The 18,759-nt window shown below is 38.9% G+C and overlaps 1 protein-coding gene across 9 annotated transcripts in view; it reads right to left on the bottom strand.

Moving 5' to 3' along the window:
- ppfia1 (PTPRF interacting protein alpha 1) overlaps positions 1–15,897 on the bottom strand; it is a 56,200-nt gene extending 40,303 nt beyond the window's left edge. For all 9 annotated transcript variants that reach the window (XM_030077688.1, XM_030077699.1, XM_030077678.1 and 6 more), the window contains exons 1-2: positions 14,834–15,897; positions 9,404–9,670 (exon numbers count right to left, since the gene is read on the bottom strand). In XM_030077688.1, coding sequence (XP_029933548.1) covers positions 9,404–9,670 — 267 coding nt within the window. In that variant the 5' untranslated portion in view covers positions 14,834–15,897. The remainder of the gene's footprint in view (positions 1–9,403; positions 9,671–14,833) is intronic.
- Positions 15,898–18,759: the final 2,862 nt, after the last annotated feature.

Genomic DNA, 18,759 nt, shown 5'->3' with positions numbered 1-18,759 from the left:
AAATTAGTGCTGTATTATATTATGATTAGAATTAATAATATTAATCATAACACTGAAGTACTGTATACTGTGATATTTCTGTAGAAAATAACCATACAGTGAAAAATTCATACCATTAGATCCCGACAGTACACAACGTTAATTTACTGTAATGATTTGAGGATGATAGCCAAATTAGTGCTAAGACAATTTGAGTGTGCTTTACTGCCAGAGCATCTTGTAGATGAATAAACCAGTAGGCTTTACACAATCAGGATTTCTGATCACCGATCAGTGAGTTTAAATAAACCGATCACCGATCCGATCACGAGGGAGCAATATGTCTATTTAAATAACTTGTTTATTTACTGTATATAATTATGTACCGTTTACTGAGTATTAACAATCATCTGTCATCATCAATTATCTGTCTCAGACACTTTGAAGAAGTCCCACACCACCGACATGTTTCTTTGAATCCGACCGCAAATGATTCAAGATTCAAAAAACTTTATTGTCCGTCACATAGTGACAGGGCTCAAAACTAACGTGGAGGTGGTGTGGAACTTCTTCGGAGTAAATGAGACAGATAAAACAATGCAACGGGAGCATCTGCAAAAAGTTTCAACACGGCAATGACGTCATTGATTGGATCGGCAAATTAAGACATTACAGCCGATCATACAAATTGCATAAAATGCAAAATATCGGCCGAACTGCCCTGAAAATGATGAGTTGTGTAACTCCATTATAACATAAAAGCTCAGTTTTCAAAATATACAAACAATCTTTTGTTCCTCAACTGCCCCAAAGCATGTTTTTACGTCAGATATCCACATATTTTGGTCATGTCGATATAATGTAATTTATGCACATCGCTGCAATGCTTCCACCACCTTAACTCTGGGAGTAAAATGCTAAATAAGCTACACTTACACCTTTAATTTGGTGTAGCACAGGCTTCTTACACAACTAAAACTAAAAGTGATTTTAGGTGATTGTGCTGCTAAATACTTTGATTAAGATGCTAGAATTTCCACTTTAGGAACACTGCTACTCAACAGAAAAAAAGGCGGTCATCAAAATTGGTCAATCAGGTCTCATGCTCTAATCCACTGAATTGATTCTGAGATATGCAGCTCTGGACCTAACTGCTGACTGTCCCACCAATATGGTCATGTATGCCCCCACCCCCAACACCCACTTCCTAGAGGAGCAAGAGAAAAAAATTACAAGGAACCCACTTCTTGCCACTAGCTCTTCCCTTTGCACTCTAACTGTAAATACTGGACATACACTATACAACTTTTAGGATCCTAACAGATTATGAAGACGGCACATTACACTGACTGATTTTTTTTCTATGACAGTGAAAAATTAGGGGTTACACTCTTCACAACACAAGACAAGGGATTACATACAACTTTGCAACTAACTCAAGAACTCTTGCAAAAAGACGCCAGTTGTAAAATGTTCATGGTCATGATAGTTCTTTCATCACTTCATATAAACACTTTTGTCCCTGTCACAGTTCAATTAACTTTTCTTCTAATCATCATGCAATGCAACAAGGGATTGCACCTTTCGCTGTTCATCAGTTTTCTTTCCTTATTATTTCGGGTGTTGATTCATTTTCCTCCTCCTCGATTTTCCATGGGTATTGATGGGATCTGCAACCATCCGTGTAGTTGAGGAGTACACACTACTTAATTATGTCAAGATTCTGCATATTTTAAAAAAATGTTTGATATAGCTGCAGTGGCTTGGACTCACTCTTAAGTGATTAGTCTCTGTACCCCTTATAGATTTTGATTTTTTGTGCCAACCAAGCTCTCAAACTCCCTCATATTCAGCAGACTTAAGCAGACCAACACTATGAACCCTGGCTAAAATCAGGGCAGAACCTGTATAGTGTAAACCAAATCTAAAACTAGAGCTTACAGATTCTAAAGTTTGAGGTCATCGTTATTCAACCTGACAAGACATCATCACCACACTGTGCTGAATTTGTAATTGAGATTGGCAACATAAGGCCAAGCTGCTACATAATGACTTTAACCATTCTTAAAAGCTTATGGCGTGTGCTGAAATCTGATACTGTGCAGGGGGCATCTGTTCTCTTAGAGGAGGACTCGCTGTCAGAAACTAATTAGACAGCACAATGGCGCCTATTCAGAGCTGCATAGTCTGCAGGCCAAATGAATACAGACCGAAGGAAAGTCAACCTGTAGGAGCTTGGAGAGCTGACTGCTAGACCTTTAACACCTCTTAGTGTCTCAGTTCTCAGTTATTTAAACATTATGTCACCAACTGGTTTGAAAAGATTAATTTATCACAACTTCCCATGGAGAGAAATGGCAAAAGAAGTTCAAATTTAACTTGATTACTGGACTGCGAATACATTCCATAGTATAGTAAGATACCAGAACAAAGTGGCAGTACAACATTTTCCCTCTACTCAAACTCATCAATACTGTCAAGCTACTTTGAGACGCTGGAGGTATATGTTACACACTGTGTACATAAAATTATACTAATTTGGCATGGTTCTTATAAGTGGAAGCTTGAGAAAAGCGGCCTCATTCAGATGTGTGAAAGAGTCCTTTTATTCATAGGTACACACCACTGACAAACTCTCTCTTTATCACATAAAACTGCACGACTGACAGGTGCTGAAACATGAAGTGGTCACAGAAAGAGAATAGAGAGTTCATACAGGTCTTTATCAAGCTGCATCAGTCATGTGAAGAAAAGCTGACTCCTCTGTTCTGGCTGATATGTAAACTGAGGAGCAAACACTGAGTCTTGTAATGTGGGTCTTCTGCCATGGCGAACAGAACAGAGCAGGAGCGAATCTACTCTCATAAGAGCAACAGCACATCAGATGGGTCTTGGTGTTCTACTACACTGCATGGAGCAATTAAAAAGCAAAGTGCAAGGCTCATTATTGATTATGAACATGAATTTGTCAAGAATACAGCTGCAAAAAAAAAACTGTCAATGAACTGGGAAATTAACTTTCTGCTGAAACCATACCCTAACTTTGTTAAGCAAACTGAGTGAAGCTTCAGCTCAGAGCCAGTGGTCAAATTGGAATGGAAAAGGTGTCGGTGCTCTGCACATCAGCTATTCTGTGCAACCTAGGTTGCAAGAGGCAGCATTATTGAGAGTAATCACTGCTTACAGCAAAGGACTGAGCCTTATGGCGGGTTTTAACAAATGTTGAGAAAAGCAAGTCATTTCATCAAAACAGGACCCTGACAAAGGTGAGACTTCAGAGGGTTGTAACACTGGTGTGAAGATGATGGCAGTATGTGGTTGACTTTTTAGAGAGAACTTTGCTGACAATGTGTCTTTAAGTCTGACAAGATTTTTTTTTCAGTGATACCAAAGACACGAGTAAACACACTAGAGTTTAATTCAACTGGACAAAACACAGCCAGAGTGAAAAGGAGCAAAGAAAAGAGCAGGAAGAGTGCTGGATTGCTTGTAATATTGTTAACTGTGATTCATATAGAGGAACAGTGTGTTTCAAACTGTTACTATCACTCACAGAACATAATGTGCTGCTAACAACACCATCTTTTGCTGCTTGTGAAACTAAGGACCACGATGGAAATAAGTCTTTGACTGTCTGAGTTACCTTTGATCATTTTGAGGAACTCTGATCTATAAACCATGTGATTTTTTAGTTGTTGCATAAACTAAACTAAACTGGACTAAAAAGAACTGAAAACAGGAAATTAGCTCAAGAAACACTTTCACATGTTCCAAAAGTTTCCCCTGACCTCTCTTCAACAAAATATCCAAAACCATCTCTAAAATAATGTTTAATGAACATGACTATTTTGAGCATTTGCCTAATTTGCCTTTGAGCATTGACATAATATCTCTAGTTCAGTGTCACGCACGCTTCAAATTGCTACCGGGCTACTGTTCAGCTAGAAGCATCTCACACAAGACCCCATGCAGACAACCGAAGCAAATCATTGCCAAGCAAAATAAAACAAGGCAGTCAAAGACATAGGGTTGCTAAATGTCCAATAAATACATCTTTGCATTACTCAAATATCTCCAATGTCCAATGACATAAGGAGGAGGGCTGTCCACAAAGAGGTCCTCTGTAATTAATTCAAGTTTCATTCTGTTTGATTCATATTTTGGCAGAAACGCCAATTAAAATGACTAATTAAAATGACAATGAAAAAAAGTGGAAAGGGTTTCACATGCTGCCTCAATGTAAACGTCACACATCCCATCCATGTTCGCAAGTGGGAAATATGAAGCAAGTGGTTAAAGTCTGCATTAGTCGGTTAGTCTGCAATGGCCCATGGGTATTTGGTGGGCCATTAGCACTTGAAACTGGTCCCCGATAGCCCAATCGAAGACAAGAAGTGATGATGGAAATGCAACTGGCCTTGGCAAGCACTAGCACACCAGCATTTGGTACAACAGTGGAAAGCCAGCTCGTGATACCATATAGCTTCACCTATCAGGTGTTACATAAAACAAAGCAGTTCCACCATTTAGCAAGCAAGAGAGTTGAAAACAGCATCAATAATGAACGTCAAACAACCTTGTGTTGATGTGCATTCTTAAGAACATTTTTTCAGCTGCAGGTCGAACCTGGAGGATGTATTACACTTGTATGGAAGAGAGAATAACAATATATCACTTTAACTTGAAAATTAAACCACGAGAAATGTATGTGTTGTTTGATTCTGCTACTTATGCAACCAGGGCTAGAGTCACAGCCAATATGATTAGCTACTGGTTAAACATTCTGAATGGATCCAAAATTAAGCCTGAAACGATCTAGTACCAGCACCATCTCTGACAACCAAAACAATCTTCACAGCACTTCTAGAGCAGTTGAAAATTTACTATTTAACTGACAAAATCAGACACACAGTGGGCAATATATTTGTGCCCACTTCAAGCTAAACCCATTACAAGCCTCGGCTGGCACAGGAAAATTAACTTTATTGCAACATATGCGCTGGATTAAAAACAGATCCAACTGTGCACAGTGACAGCAAAAATGACAGCAGTTAAATCTGAGATCTGTGGCACTGGTGCAAAGGAGCTGAAGATGAAATGAGCCTGTAAAACAAACAAAAAGAGAAATCATGTCCCACATTGGAAGTAATACAGTAGAAACATTTTCACATTATGTATGCTCTGGGCAGCAGAGCACCGCTGTAGTTTGAAGGAGCTGTTGACGTGTGAGCAAGCTGCCCTGGAATGTTTGTGCATTCCAGCAGAAGGTACTCGCACCGGGAGGGAGGGAACAAGGAGCGAGAAAGAGGAGCAAAAACAGCACCTCCTCTTTACCCCACTTTTCCACTTAGCCCCACTCCAAAGACACAAGCTCAATCAAGAGAAATTGTTCCATTTAAAAAGGAATTTGATTTGATGTTTTGCTAAACAACATGTTTGGGATTCTAACAAAATGACATATCTCTGTGTGGCTATGGGTCACTTTATTCTCCACTTCATTATTTAATCTGGTCTACAAAACCAATTCTGTCCAAGTTAAGGATCCACAGCCTCATTTGAACCTATTTTGATGTGCTCAGTCTAAAATGTAGCTACGCTGATTTGTCCTCTATACTTCCAAGCTGGAAAAAGGAGACAAGGGACTCACTTCAGATTGTTAAGATGATCCCAAGTGAACAGACAGAGGTGAATGTGTGAACGCCTTAGCAGTCAAGTTATAACAGTACAAAGTCTAAGAATTAAACAGGTAAAAAAAAAAGGGTATCCCAGCCAATGCCTCAGTAAGCCATGAAGGCAAGAGGAGGCCTTTCTCATTTCTCTTGGTAAAAGAGTTTTCATTATCTAATGACAGCTCAAATGTTTTAAATGCATGTACATACTGTAGAGGGTTTGAGATTTGTCTTATTTGTAAACAGTGTATCAAAAATACATTCTGAGTCACAATGTGATGAGAAAACAGTAAAACAAGTTACTAGGGATGGGCATTTTCAGTGATTTCAATATTAGAGTACTCGAATTACATTATGAACGAGTAATCGATTACTCACGAATTGTATATTTTACCGTAAAAAAATAATTACGGGAGATCCGTACTTCACTTCGGTTCCGCTAGTGTTTCCAGTCGGACACGGACATCCCCGACATGGCCTGTTGTTTACTAAAAAGCAGCTTCTGGCTGTCAGAGAACATTATTACATCATAATAAACCATTTATGTGAATAAACGGCCAACACTGTAAACCAAGTGCGTTTCCAAATGCAGTTATTGATCAACCGCAACAGGTCCGTTAATCACATTGTTGTAACATTCAGCTGCCAGACGTCACAGCGGTATGGACTTCTGTTCTGTGTTGCCTCACACGTAACTGTCAATCAACAGCCTAAATCATAAACACAAAGTTCAAATGAATCTAATCTTCTCCGCTCTGGTATCATCACATCGGCGTGTACTAATAGGGCTAGCACTTAGCTGGTGTTAACAAGAGTAGCAGAAGATGTGATGCGAGACTGCCTGTTAGCCGTCTCCGCTGTTTTCTCCTTGTGCTTTAAGCGCATGTGGTTAAGCATTGAGCTGGTATTTATGTAATATACAAGTTTAACACCACATATCTTGCACTGCAGGTTATCGTCGTCCTTTTTGTCAAAGTATTTCCAGACGTCACTCTTCCTGGTCGCGGCTGACATGGTGCATGTGACACCAAATGAGTTGCAGCCAAAACCAACACAATGCGCAGGTGCTCGAATAGTAAGACGTTACTCAAATACTAACGTCAACAGCGAGTACTCGAGTAATCGTACCCTACAAGTTACCTTCCCAACTGTAAGTGTCACAATTCACGAACCAATGTGCAACCGACAGTTAAAACTAGGGATGGATAAGCCTAATCAACACTGGTATGTCAAAAAAAAGTAATGTCTATTGTAACTGTTTCCTATATTCATTTGTCCTTCATATGCTTGCACATTAGAGGGATGAATACTGTCACTGGGAAACAGGGTCAAACTGCATAGGAGAATAAGAATAAGAACAAATTTCAAAAGTTATTCAAGCCAAAGTTATTCAGTCAGAGGTGATAAAATAATGAGCTCATCAAACCAGGTAACATCATAAATACAGACCCACATTACAATTTTCTACAAAGGTCACATGCAATGTAGAGAAAAGCATTTATCTGCCACTGTAAGCTATAAATATTTTGTCTTTTTGAAAAAAAAAAGTCAGTAGTGCACAGTAGAGAACTTGCTTATTAATAAGACTCACTGTTATGATGTTCTAAAAATAGGAAGTTGTGTTGAGTTTATTATATTAATTTATTATATTAATGAATTCCATAAATTAATTTATCAATTCATGAAATTAACCTTATGGATATTATATGAAGTTGTTCAAAATGAGTTTGGGTTTGGGGATTAACAGACAAAACGACATGTGAGAGAACACGTCACATACTATATTAATACCAGATTTCAGCACAAACAGTGCCCCCACTTTTTTCGCAGCAAAGTTTTCCTGCCTTCCAGAAACACCATGAGCAAATCCCAGGAGGCCTGGCTGACTGCCAGAGGATCAGCTGACAGCACTACAGCGGTACATGTAGCAACATGGAAATGCACAAGTACACTAATACATGCATGCACATTCTAATTCATTTGTATTAATCTGACCAAAGGCCCAAATGTCAAAAAAAGGAAGAGATCAGGACAATGCAGAGTAGATAGTTAAATACTGACAGAAACGGCATCACAGCAACAGATCATCTATAATACTGACAACAAGACAAGACTTGAAATCCAAGGCTATTTACTCAAATAACTGTGCTGCTCCTGAGCTCCTGCAGCTCTCGAGCCCTTTATTTACTGCTCTGCAAAATAATTCCAAAATCAAATTACAAAGTAGACTTGGCAACAATCACATGGATCTCTGGAAGTCTTGTAGGCTTAAGCATACCAATCAGGACTCCAATGTGCAAATGCAACCTATAATTAAACTGTGCAACCAAAAAATGTCAAAACGCAAATGTCCCCCTAACTGGACATGTTACTTTCAGAAAATGAGCCCCAACTTCACAAAATGTTTTTCTACTGTGCCCTTTGGTGCAGCTATACTATGATCACGAGCGCATTGGACAAGAAAGAATGCAAAAGCCCTGCCAGTGAAACATTAAGTTATCATATAACTTTATTTCTTTTCACAACAAGCACTAATCAAGCCAGATGAACTTTATATTCACTTGATGTTCAAGGAGAAAACAAAACATAACTGCACATTAGTATACCTCAAAGTTTTGAGGTTTGGAGTACTGGTGTTGCCATGTAAAAAAAAAAAAAAAACTATTCTGGAGGCCTTTAATCCTTCTAATTTGTAGCTCATGCTTCTTTCTGTATAGTGATCTCACTGTATCCAGAGTTTACCCCAGAAAACTTGTTGGGCATAGCAGCGAATGCAAAGGAGGCCCAACTTGTGAAACCATCCACCAGTTGACATCTGGGCCCTATAGTTACCATACACACCGAAATATGAATTACTCCATGGACGACTCATGCTCAAAACTGAATTTGAAATGTAGCACAAAAACAATTTAGGCTTTCCACTGTTTTCTCTGTTCCCTGAGAGCACAGATAAAATAGCTTCATTGCTGCTACTCATCAAGATTCACAGCCATGAAAATCCCCTGGCTGGTGTGAAAGCCAATGATGGCAAAGCTTTTTCTCCACATGTTCTTCACTATAAACATGTCAACTAATTAAATCACAAGTACTTGCAGCGTCTAGATGTCAGCATGTTTATGCTGTGGATGCACTTTACTTCGCTCTAGAGCTCAGGCTAACAAGGAAGGATCTTTCCCAATGCATCATACAATTACCTTAAACATAAATTCCAAACATCTGATGTCTCAGGAAAATAGTAAGTACAGGAAATTAGTTTCCTCCTTTAATAAATAGAATGAAAAAATATTGAGAAATGAATGGCATGCCATTATAACAAGAAAACCTGATAGACTGGATGCGGGTTCAACCAAAATTACCAGAACACTTAATAGATCACTGGCTTCTTATGCATCATTAAAACGAAGGAAACTTGATCCCTTTGTCTCCAATAGTAAGGGGCAGAAACATGATCCATTATTATAGCAGATACCAGCAGCTAATGTGTAAACCTAAAAATGTTGAAAAAGCTGTGCCTTCTAAAAGCATAAAATTAGTGCCTTTTAGTGAACAATGTTATACTTCAATGTGTCTGTGAACCATGTTTGATCCTTAAACCGTTTCTTCCTGACATGTATTTGGTTAGCTGCTACAGCAAGCTACACTCCCAGCTAAATCTGCGTAGCAGTTTTCTGATAAGTCCTGCCCCATGGTGTGTATAGCATATCAAACCACTGATGGGTTTTCTCTGAGCGATGAATAAGGTCTCTCTCACTTACCTGTGGCAGAGCAGTGTTGAGCTGCCTCTGCAGCGAGTCCCTTTCATGACTGACTTCATGCAGCTTGCCCTGGGTCAGGCCCAGGTTCTCCTGGGTCTCTCTCAGGGTGTCAAGAAGACGGTCCCTCTCCTCCAACATGGACACCATCAGCGACTCAAAGTGTCCCTCTGAGTCCGACTGCAGCGGGGAGCCAGAGCCTCGGCCACCACCACCTCCACCACCAGGTCCCTCTGCCTCGCTTATGGTGGGCATGACCTCACACATCATCTGTGACCATAATTCATGAAGGAGAGCCAAAGGAGAAAAGAGAAGAAAAAAAGCAAAGGATTATGAGGAGGGAAGAAAGGAGAGAAGAATAGAGGTATCAGCACAGAAAGTTGCTGATATGTTACAATTTGGTGTAAAAACAGATCTCAACCTTGTCACTATGGAGGCAAGTCTCCTTTCTTTTCTCTCATTCAAGCACATTCACACAACACTTATACCATAATCATTATTTTACAATATCCTAAATTCCAAATGGTTTTTAGTCTCACATCACAATATTGATATAGTATTGATATATCGCCCAGCTATCCCATATTCATGCACGCACACTCAAACACAGAAAAGGACGTTTTGTCATTGCATGTAATCTGCTCTAAATAAACAAAAGCACACCCTTCTAAATTTTTAAAAAAGCAAAATACTTGAACTTGTCAGCTGTTGAGTTTCCTCTACTGTATGCCACAGGCAGAATTTAGACACAAGTTTTCACCTCCCGTCCTCCTTGTTCAGTAATGCCATTCCAATGTATACCTTAATAGTGGATTCATAGCCTGAATTTCATTGTGGAGTAGCAGGTACTGTGCATAATTTAAATAAGTCCCACAAGTGTAGCACTTGTAATGCACAATATTCCCTTAAACATTTCAAGTGATATCTATTAACAGTTCCCAAGCCTATGTCATACAGCCAAAATTTTGCACTGCTGTGGTATACAGGACAGACATGCCAGGAGTGCCATATCAGAAGCACTGACCTCCAGTCTGGACTCCACATCTCTTTGCTCCATCACTCTATAGGCAATATATGCCCCTCTGCTGTTGCAGAATGTCTCACTAGCATATAGAGACATGGTTTCAACTAATTAAAGTAGGTACAGTTTAAACCGTGTACACAAAGTGTTAGAACAATTAACATTTAGAAAAAAACACTAAAAACACAAGCAAAGTCTTTCACCAATACACCAGAAAATATTAGGAAGCGGGCTAAGGATACCATCAACCGGGATGAGGGTGCTTTCGTGCTCTCGCACACCTGGGACTCTCTCCTCCAGAGACCATCGAGCGGCGGGGGGCATGGTCAATCTGGTGGATCTGTCAGATCCATCAGGTTGACCACACCTAGGAAAAACAGCTGATAAATGACACGTCACAGCTGCCAGGAGACACTTCTGAAGAAGACTGCAGACGCCAGTCGAAACATGTCAAGGTAAAAAATAAACATCTACTACCTTAATTTTTGTCTGAAAAAAGGAACAGGAACTCTCATGTGAAAAAAGTAGACAAAATGAACCTTTTTTGAACCAGACAATATTATATGATAGTTCATATAAAACTGAATCCTACAATCACTGCCATGAGTGAGGAAAAAATAACTAAAAGAACTATCCTGTGTTCTATGTGATGGCCCTACTCTTAATCACATTTATCTGAGTTTCAAAAAAAAAAGAAAAAAAGATCAATTTATGTTGGTATGCAGTACTGGGAACAGGGGAAGCGGCTTCCTGCCGCTGAGTCCACTGTACCATACTTGAATGTACAACATCCTTCATGGTGGCATTTTCAGCAAGAGAACATATCTATTAAGATTAGGTCAAAACAATAGCCAGGCTACTTCTAAATGTCTTAACACAGGTTCAAGCATGTTTGTGCTCAACACAGATCAGTAGTCTTTTAATCTGTTCTTGAGAGAACACTACTATCTTCCTAAAACTTTTCTGTTTCGGTTGCTCACTGTTCAGCGACTATATTGCACTAACACTAACATGTCAGCCTTTATGTAGCTGTCTAAAAAGTCGAGCTGTGGAGGCAGTCATTTCAAGAAAATATTTCCCAAGAGACTAAATAAGTTGTGATGTTTCATGATGTTCGATTTTATTCAAAAAACATGGACCACAGAATAAACAGGCAATGTCGCTTCCATGAGCTGCTGCAGGACTGATGCATCAGGTGACGGTACATAGCACTACTTCCTTAACACCAAATTTTTTCCCTCAGGATAGCTAAGTCATTTGAGTGATCATTTTGGCTTTTTGGTTAAGGTTAAGGTTAGGGCTAGATATAAACTGGATATGGCTAAGATTAGGAAAGAGCTATAGAGAGTGAATGCAAGTCAATTAGGTCATGACTTCACCATCCAAGGGAACCCAAACCCTAACCCTCCCAAAGTGTAAAAAACGTGAAGAATTTAAGGGGAGAATTCCCCCCAATGAATGAAATAAAAATGAATTCAGGCCCTGAGGTTGAGCATATTTTAAAGATTGAAAATTCAACAGTAAAATTGCCTAAACAATAGGACACTCCCCAAAATAATAGCATCTAACAGTTTGGAGATTATGTGACCACTAAAAGTTAAACAGATGGTCAGGTTGGACATTGGGGTTGTGCTGCCTGGTCTCTACCTTTAGAGGTAAGTTATTCATGTTACAGACAAAGAGGAAACTGTGCACCCTCACTTGTACCAAAATAACGCTCAGAGATTCAAGAGAGTTGCCAATATGCAAGGCTAAAAGTGCACTTACAATGTAATCTTGTCTACTGTATATGCTTCACAGGGCATTGGCTGTTACAACTCACTGACTATGAAGAAGGGAAAGCAAAGCCAAATCAGCAGAAACTACTTACTGCTGAAATACTTTGTGAAATGGTTTTTAAACACACTTGCCCAGAGGAGACAGTGACATTAGCCTACATGGCCTAATAGGTACCAATCAATGGAGGCAACAAAGAAAATGTAAGTGCAGGTCCTAAATGTATCACATTTTACGTCACAGTGTAGACTGAAGGCTGCTTGAGTAATGCAGCACCTAACAAAAGCTGGACAGGAAGGCCTGGGGAATTAGAACCACTCTGCCCACTGAGGGGCTTAGGCCCTGTACACAGACTGCTAGACGGAAAAGCCGAGAATCATGTGAGCTGGATTTAACATACCTACAAGAAAAGACAACTTACAAATTGGAACAAATCAAGTATGAACTGAACGGTAGCCAGAGCCACCCCCTCCTCTTATTTCACAAGGCATCTGCTTAGAAAAATCACTGTGTTCTGTTGAACCATCCAACACTCAACAGTATCTTCAGTAAAAATTGTGCCCAAGAGCTGGACCATGTTTCTTACATGCCAAATACCCAGGCAAAGCCAACATGACATCTTCTATCCCCTACCATCAATACTCACTGTTTAAGATGATAAACATCATTAGTACTGGAGGGAGCTGAATTTAACCCAATTTAGCAGAGGCAAAATAAAAACCAGTGCTCCATAATGAGGTCAAGCCACTCAAGCCCAACAATGTTTATGAGGGGGAGGGGACACTCAACATCTATGAGAGGGCCTGACAGATGGCATATCTAGTGTAACTTAGAAAGGTCATCCCATACATCAAAAGGTAAAGATAAACAACCAGGGTCTGGAAACTGAACAAGACTTTAACAAGTGCACTAAAATGCTGTTTGACCACTTGTTGTGGTGAGAAGTTTCGAAGTCTTGCATCGAGTGACGGTGAAAAGTTTTAAAACAGGAACAGATGGGGACCAGGCCAGAGCTGACGATGAATGAAGACATCAACGCTGGTTATTTGATAAGAGCTGTCCTGTGGTACTGAGATGAATGCCTGTGCAAGTGGCAAGCCAAATGAATGGCAGCACTACCGCTTTAAATGAGCTTGACCTTCTGCCATTCTGCACTCCTAGCTGCTGTAATAGAGAATTCAGTTGTCATGTGGCAGAGTCTCAGGGAGTCAGTACAGTGTTACATATATGTGTATATTATATATATACACACATTTGACTAAATACTAATCAACTGGGAGTAGGGGGGAAAAAAAGACTTAAGTATTGTGATTCTTTCTTCTTATGATTTTTAATAGTGTTTTTTTTATTTTTTATTAATGCATTGATTTAAAGTAAGATTTTGGCATCATATGAAACTAGATGACCTAAGGAATCCGATGTTACCAAGCATGCCGTGCTATGTTGTTGGCAAAGTATCTGGATGAAAATGGGTTCTCTGGGTACCCATGGGTCTCCCCTTTGCAGACATGCCCACCTTATGCTCATCCAAAGCAGTTTGGGGCAAAAGTCATGCAGTTTTTTGCATGCAGTACAAATATGTTATTTTCTCCTATTCCAAAATAGAGTATTTCTGCATATTGGGACCTAAACAGTCTTGGTGTTGCATAAATTGGGTTTGACTGTAAAGCTGAGACTCTTGTGGATTCAGTGAGCTCAATCTATTGATGTGTGAAGATGTTAGCCCCCACAGTAGCCATTTCATTGTCATGAGAATGTTTTTTGAAACTTCACATCATTGTATAAACCTTTTGTGACCTTTCAGATAATCACAGCCTCATGAAACTTTACGTCCACAAACTACAGCCTAATTCAGAAAGTAAAAATCAAAAAAAACTCCCAATATCAATTCACAATAGTTGCAGAACTGTAATAAATAAGAATTGCAATACATATCAAATCAGCAGCCAAATATCATGATAGTATCGAATTGGGAGATAAACATATCTTCCTGGCCATACAATCCACCTCCACCATATTAAAGATGCATTGGTAGCTGCCACACAACAAGTTTAACAGCACAGAAGGCTGCTGCAAAGCTAAAGATCAGAATCAGAAATACCTCATTGATCCCCAAGGGGACATTGGGCAATAATAACCAGATTGTATGTTTCTGCATAGCTCACCTTCACAGAGTAGTTCAAATTCCTCTGTAGCTAATGCCCACTTTATTTTGTGGTGCCAAATAAAAGTAAACAAACTCAAGGTTCTCCAAAGATAAAATACTGCAATGAATCCAGCTGCACAAACATCCAAAGTCATTCAAAACATATGGGTTTGTGGAGTCTGAGACTGAAAGGGATCCTAAGTTAGTTATGCCAAAAAAACATGTTCAGAGTAATGTGCCACTCTTACACACTTAACCACTTTACAGCTTCAGCACTCAGTCCATAATACTGAATTATTAATGTTGATTATTAGGGCTAGGGAGATATGTTTATCTCCCTATTGGCCACAATCACGATACTTGGGTGATGATTGTGATTATCCTAAAGGTCACAATAGGTATATACATTGACATCAACTTCCAAAAGTCTCACCACAATGAAAAGACCACATGGTATGTTCATACATATATATACATACATACATCTCACCTTTGCAAAGTAGTTCAAATTCCACTGTAGCTAGTGTCCACTTTATTTTGTAGTGCCAGATAAAAGTCGACGAACGCCAGGTTCTCCGATGATAAAATATTGCGATGGATCCTGTTTCACAAACATCCAGTCATTCAAAACATATTCAAATCCACTCGGGCGCTGGAATCCATTAAGGCTGTGAAAAAGGGGTCTTTTCAGCAATAAAGGGAGGAATTTCCAAAAGGCCTCGAAGCTAGACCCACATCAAGTGAGCAAGGAGGGCAGTATTCCAAGTTTAGCCGGCTAACGTTAGCACGCTAGCATTAAGTAAGCTGGTGATTCGATGATTGCATAGCTAGATTCGGAAAAGTGGATATCTTTGCTTTTCAAAACAAACCAATCGCCATCTTCGTCAATTCAACTTCAAACTCATAGCAAATAACCATTCCTAACAAGCAGCCAGGTGATTACACAGTTAGCTGACGTGGAAACAGCTTGTAGCCCACTACTTGCTAACGTTAGCTAATTTGAAGCAGAATTCTTTGGCTTGAAGTCAGTTTTAAAGTACACAGCTACGCTAGCTAACGGTTAGCTACTAGCCTGCTAGGTAGCTATCGCCTGCTACTTTCATATACCAAGTTAGTTCACAAAGTATATACTCTATTTCGGTCAAAAATAGACAACATGTTTAAATATCTTGCCTTAAGTTAGTTTACATATAAAAAGACTACAAACAACTGAAAAAAGATCTCCAAAACCCCTGGTGTAATGGTTAATCTATCGGGTAACGTTAGCGCTCCGGCTAACGTTAGCTTCCCGTCGTTTTGTGTTGAGCCGCGTCACCACATCATCACGGCTTGACGAGGAAACTTCAAGCTAACATTTAACGTTAGCGAGCTCTTCTTCCGTCTGGAAAATCCAAACCATAGGTTAGAAAAACTCGTATTCTCCTCGTTTCTGTCAAAGTTTCTCGGGTTCCTTCGTTATTTCCAACAGAAGGGCCGTCGTTCCCGGTGCTTCCCTGTCGCCACTGCCTGCCTCTCTCGGCAGTCGGGACAGCCAATGGTCGGGTCAGGCTAGCACGGCATTCACTTTTCATTAGCCTGCTAATCTGAGGCTTTTCCACGGGGAGAGAGGCTGAGCCTCTCAGGTTGGCAACAGGAGGAAAAGGAAAAGGCACCGCCAGTCCCAGTGGATAGTGCAGTGTTCCACTACTGGTATCCCAGTATCAGTGTAGCTACAAATTAACCAGCAAAACAACAACAGCAATAATACCAATGATATGTGTTAGGGTTTTTATTATTATTTTTAATATTATACCTAGTGATGCTGCTGTTAATAGATGAGCATGTGTGTGGAGTCTGTTAGGGGTGGGGAGAAATCGATTCACTTCGGTATCACAATTTTTTTAAATTATTATTTATTTATTTATTTTTAGGATTTTTAAATTGATTTTTTTTTTTTTTTTTTTTTTAATTACTGAATCGTTTTAAAGGAAAGTTATCATATAAAACTATACCACCTAAGGAATCCATTATTGTCATGCATACAGTACAAATGTGTTGGCCTATTCTTCAGATGCTCTGCAGACTGGAGCCTAAACAGTCTTGGAGTTGCATAAATTGGGTTTGACTGGAAAGCTGAGACTCTTGTGGATTCAGTGAGCCCAGTTTTATTCATGTGAGAAGATGTTAGCCCCCACAGGAGCCATTTCATAGTGGTGAGAACATCTTTTGGAACTTGACATCACTGTATAAAATGACCTGTAGTGACCTCTAGGATAATCACAGCCTCATGAAACTTGACATCCACAAACTAGAGGGTAATTAAAAAAAAAAAAAAAAAGCAATTAATCCTAATATTAAGTTGCAATACTCGCAATATATATCAAATCGGCCTCCAAGTATCTTCATAGTATAGAAGATACTTGGGAGATAAACAAATCATCCCAGCCCTAGTAAAGTAAAGTATAGAGTCTGTAGCACTGAAAAGCATCCTATGTTAGTTATGCCAATAAAATATGGTAAAATATGTACCTTTTATACCCTTAACCACTTTGATACTTAAACACTCAGTCCCTTATATTATTAGTTTTCTATCTGTATTTGGCTTTTTAAATTCTCTTTATTGCTTCCATGCTGGTCAAGAGCTATGGCCACAGCTTTTCACAAAAATACACTGGATATTTATAGTAGATCATATTTGTGTTATGTCACTACAGAATCATATTCCCACTGATGTTTCTACTGTTGTGTATTTGGAACCAAATTCACTTTATTTCTTTTTATTTGCCTTTTTGGGGGGGTTGGCAATTGACTTTTTTTTTTTTTTTTTTTGTCTGTTTTACATTTGGGGGGTAATTTTCTGATCATTTTACTCTAATTTTACTTGGAATATAATTTAAGTAATTTTCATGTTCTTGTATGTTTTTCTTTTTCTTTCTTTTTTTTTTTTTTTGCTATTTTCAGATTATTTTCTTGTTTGTTTTATTCTTTAATTTCTAATTTTTGGATCTTTTTACTGCTATTTTGCTCATATTTTGTCCATGTTTTTGGTTAATATGTTAGGTGAACAATGGATCTGCTAGTGAATAATGACTAAAATAAATGAGATTAGGTATAGATAGATGGATAGCACAAATACAAATTAAAATAATGACATTGTAGTCAGATAGACACATTTTACTGCCCAATTCCAGGCATCTCCATGTAAGAATAAACTTGAGGAATGATCCAGGATCACAGTGGGAAGGGTGACATTTGCTCTTATCATAAAGTGCACTGATGAGGTGAATCCAGATAAAAGTCATTATCCTTTTTCAATTCCCTCCATTTAATTTAAACCAATCACAAAGGAAGGAATGGGCTATAAAAAGACGTTGGTGAGTCAGATGAGGATTTTAAGATTTGAGAGAATAGAGATATGAATTGTGAAAAGTGGCTGCACACCATTCTGAAGATGTCTCAAATATTTTGTATATGAAGGGTACAATTTTTTTGTACATGACCCTCCAGATTTCCTCCTTCCTGTTAGTTAGCAGAATGCAGAAATGGGAATCACACAAGCATGGGGGGAAGTGGCTCTCTGAATAACAATGCTGCCGTCAACATGGTAGAAATGTCAGCATTTTTTGTTTTGACAAATTAAGCTTTTCCTCCATTTTTTTTCTCTGCTCTTTCTTTGAGCTGGTATACATTGGTTTAGTTGTACACGCCTCCTTTTTTCTTGTTCTGTTGTGTTTCATAAAAGATGGTGTGTAGTGGATTTATCACCTGTTACCAATGAATAATACACAGGGAAGGTTAGTAAATATGTGATAATCTGCATAATCTATGTCGTAAAATGTGGATGCATTTTTACACTTGTCGGAGCTAATCTTGGTTCTTTTAGTGCAATTTGTATGTAAATTATCACTTATTCTTGATTATGTTTTATTTTTTTTCTCTGTTTACTGTTATTTTTGCCTATTTTCTAGGAATTTCCCCCCTAATATTTATATTTAAGAAATGTCATCATCTGAAAGTTGTTTGACTGAAAAAAACAAAAAAACACCTGATTGACTTCATACAGTTCTTTCTCTGCTGCTGGCCCAGAAACCGGTCTTACATGAGGCTTGGCGCAAAATGCCGAGCCAAAATGCCTAGAAATGATACACCCGGCTGCTTAGCCTGTGTTTCGCTTCTTGTTACCACCACCTGAGAACTGGCTCTTCTGTCAGTGGTAATTATGATCAGCGTCATCATTTAATTTCCTTCCAGAACCAGTGCAGTTCCTCATTCTGCGCAATCACCACTGACATATAATAAACGTTTTATTAGAGATCTGTTGCAGTCACATTGTTGCTACGATTCTTATTTCTAGTGTGAGTGTGCGTGTAACTTTCAGAATATGCCCTTGTGCTCATGATCAACTAATCTAAAGCATTTAGAGATTAGAAGTTCCAG

Source organism: Myripristis murdjan, chromosome 3, assembly GCF_902150065.1.
Source record: "Myripristis murdjan chromosome 3, fMyrMur1.1, whole genome shotgun sequence".
In the NCBI taxonomy this organism is placed as follows: Eukaryota; Metazoa; Chordata; class Actinopteri; order Holocentriformes; family Holocentridae; genus Myripristis; species Myripristis murdjan.
This window is presented reverse-complemented; position numbering and strand designations above follow the sequence as displayed.